General features: G+C 44.6%; 1 protein-coding gene across 1 annotated transcript in view; it reads left to right on the top strand.

Moving 5' to 3' along the window:
* pgap6 (post-glycosylphosphatidylinositol attachment to proteins 6) overlaps nucleotides 1-3,236 on the top strand; it is a 50,837-nt gene that overhangs the window by 20,503 nt on the left and 27,098 nt on the right. The window contains exons 2-3 of the mRNA XM_037682027.1: nucleotides 644-827; nucleotides 927-1,128. Coding sequence (XP_037537955.1) covers nucleotides 644-827; nucleotides 927-1,128 — 386 coding nt within the window. The remainder of the gene's footprint in view (nucleotides 1-643; nucleotides 828-926; nucleotides 1,129-3,236) is intronic.

A 3,236-nucleotide genomic window follows, 5' to 3' on the forward strand; every position in this document is an offset into this window, starting at 1 on the left:
TTTGATGATGTTATGCACGGTTGATGATGATAACTTAAAAGTCTTTGCTATTTTACGCTGGGTAACACCATTCTGGTATTGCTGCACTATCTTTCTGCTCAACAACGGTGGAATTGGTGATCCTCTTACCATCTTGGCTTCTGAGAGTCACTGACACTCTGAGAAGCTCTTTTTATACCCAATCATGTTGTCAATTGACCTAATTAGTGTTAATTGGTCTTCCAGCTGTTCATTATATGCTCAATTTCCTTTTTCCAACCACTTATTGCTGCTTGTCCCAACTTTTTTGGGATTTGTTGACACTGAAATTTTGAATCAACATATTTTTCCTTTAAAATGTTACATTTACTCAGATTAAACTTTTGATCTGTTTTCTACGTTATATTACAAATAAAATATTGACATTTGCCATGTCCACATCATTGCATTCAGTTTTTATTCACAATTTGTTTAGTGTCCCAACTTTTTGGGAATCCGGTTTGTATAAACTGAAGAGTCCAAAGCGAGGAAAAACTAGTGGCTTATACACTGACAATTACTGTAAAATGTTTCTTTTTTACATGTGATTTTTCCGTCATTCAATGCTTAGCAAGTCTAACAGTCCACAGTTTGTTGTTGATGTACCAAAGTTGTCGTCCTACAGATGGACAGGTGACATTTGTCTCGGAGCTTCTGTCAAAGCCTGCTCAGAAGTTGTCCAGGTACGGCTGGTACGCTAATGTCAGGCTGCAGAGGTTCCAGATCCCAGAGGAGACCGCCATCGCTCGCTGGTTGTTCTCAGTGAAAAAAGGACACACCTTCAACTGTGGACAACACAACGTCTCCATGTAAGACTGGACACTGTCCACCTTCAGAACACCTTGCTCCTTGTGGGTTTGTCTTTTTCTCCATGTTTCCAGCTGCTCCTCTTCCTCTTTGTTTTCCAGCCATCTTCGATGGGGTGCCCCTCCTGTCATAAACCCCACAGAGTCTGTGTTTCCCAACGCAACGCTCTGGAGTCCCAGTCTGTCTCTGGTTCTCCCAGTGGTCTCGCAGAGCTCCATGACCTTTAACCTCTCAGATCCGGCCCCAGGTGATTGGTACGTCGCGGCTCACTTACCTGAAGACGATGGTCGCATCGAACAAAAGGTTTTCTCCCATTTTACTCTTTTTGTCACACCAGGTCAAGGTGGACACTAATGTTTCCACGTGCGCGTGTTTGTGTGTGTGCGCACTTCCATCTATTGTTAAATTATCTTATTCAGCCACACTTTGATGATGTCATGTTTGTCAAATTAACCTGAAACAAAAAGAAATGAGCGACCATGTTTTGTTGTTTTGTAGCAACAGCTGCCGGTCGAGCTGTCGCTGAAGGTGCTGGGGGGGAGGCAGCTTCAGCTTTGCTTCGTGCTTTCAAGGATTTGGGTGTAAAAAAAATACTTTTGATAGACACAAGTGTTGCAGTAGGGCAAACCGTGGGCGTGACCCAGTGTTTGTTAGAGTAAAATGGAAATATGAGAGGAATAACCTCTGAAACAGCATGGTTGGACTATTGTCTTTTAAAATCAGGCTCAGAAAAGAGAACAAAGCTGTGTTCCTGTAATGCTCTCATTCTTAACCCAACCTGTTGAACCACAGCGGGACGAGGTGGATTGTTGTAAGTTAAGCAGCTGAATGTTGTTTTTGCACATTTCCTACTGAAACTGGTTGTAAACATCACATTGTTTGAGGTTTGTTCCTGTACAACACATCCATCTGCACGTTGTTCTTTTATCTTTGCACAGTGACAGTTTTTGTGCATCATTATCAGCCGTTCTCAAAGACCGGGTGATAATAGTATGAGGAGTGGATCAAGCTGCAAGTGATGTTTCTGTGAAGAATAGCATGAGTTTGAACAGTACCGTAAGCCCGCCTGGACCATTCTTCCTATTAGTTTCAGTCTCTGTTATACAGATTAAACAAGGCAGCGTAACGTTTGCAGTTAAATGTTGTGTAGTCCTCCAGGCTGGAGTGTGTCATTGTAAGAAAATGACTGCATCTTTGTTCCATTACAGCTAATTGAAGCAATACTTCATTTGTCCAGGTGCTGCTCAATAATCCAGGTAGAGAAATCTAACAAGGTTAAGTCAGATCATTGGGACAGATTCTTCTTGTTGAAATGTTTCATCCTTTATTCAAAACACTTCTTCAGTCTGAAGCTCAGTCTTATAAACAGCACCTTCTCATAGTGGATCGTCCAGTTTGCTGCTGACAACCAGAACTAGCTGTTCACGTGTAAAAGGAGGACCATCAGCCTAACAATTGGTCATCAGTGCCCTGATGGCTGCTTTCTGTTCAGTGTCAGGAGGGCTGTGATCAGTCTTACATCAGGGAAACCAAACAGCCACTGGCCAAAAGGATGGCCCAGCACAGAAGATCAACATCATCAGGCCAGGACTCTGTGGTCTACACTCATCTCCAGGCCAGCGGTCACTCTTTCAGGGATGAAGATGTTCACATCCTGGACAGAGAGGAACGATGGTTTGAGAGAGGAGTAAAGGAGGCCATCTTTGTGGAAAGAAACCATCCATCATTAAACAGGGGTGGAGGCCTCCGGGTTCAACTGTCCCCCTCTTACAATGCTGTGATTGCTAGTATCACTCAGCCCTCTGTGAGTAGTAAAGAGCTTCAGTGTGCTAACAAGTGGTTGTTAGGCTGATGGTCCTCTTTTACGTGTGAACAGCTAGTTCTGGATGTCAGCAGCAAAACTGGTTGATCCACTATGAGAAGGTGCTATTTATAAAAAATAAAAATTGGTTTGCATTGCCGGTAGTAAGTCGAACCCATTCAGGGTGGGAGTTGGACTCTGCCAGGGCCGCCCGTTGTCACTGATTCCGTTTAATTTTTATGGACAGAATTTCCAGGTGCAGCCAGGGGGAGGAGGGATTCTGGTTCAATGGATAGTGACCAAAGAGATCATGGATACAGGAGGTTGAGATGAGTTTCCTCTGCAGGGCAGCTGGACTTTCCCTTAGAGACAAGGGAAGAAGTTCAGTTATCAGGAGAGACTTGGAGTAGAACCACTGCTCCTCCACATGGAGAGGAGCCAGTTGAGGTGGTTCTGGTATCTGGTATGGATGCCCCCAAGGCTTCGGGCATGTCTGACTGGGAGGAGACCCCGGGGAAGACTCAGGACACACTCTGTTGGCCTGGGAACACCTTGGAATCCTCCTGGAAGAGCTGGCTGTGGAAAGAGATGTCTGGACCTCCCTGCTCAA

The sequence above is a fragment of the Nematolebias whitei genome, chromosome 9 (assembly GCF_014905685.2).
Source record: "Nematolebias whitei isolate Nwh7 chromosome 9, NemWhi1, whole genome shotgun sequence".
In the NCBI taxonomy this organism is placed as follows: domain Eukaryota; kingdom Metazoa; phylum Chordata; class Actinopteri; order Cyprinodontiformes; family Rivulidae; genus Nematolebias; species Nematolebias whitei.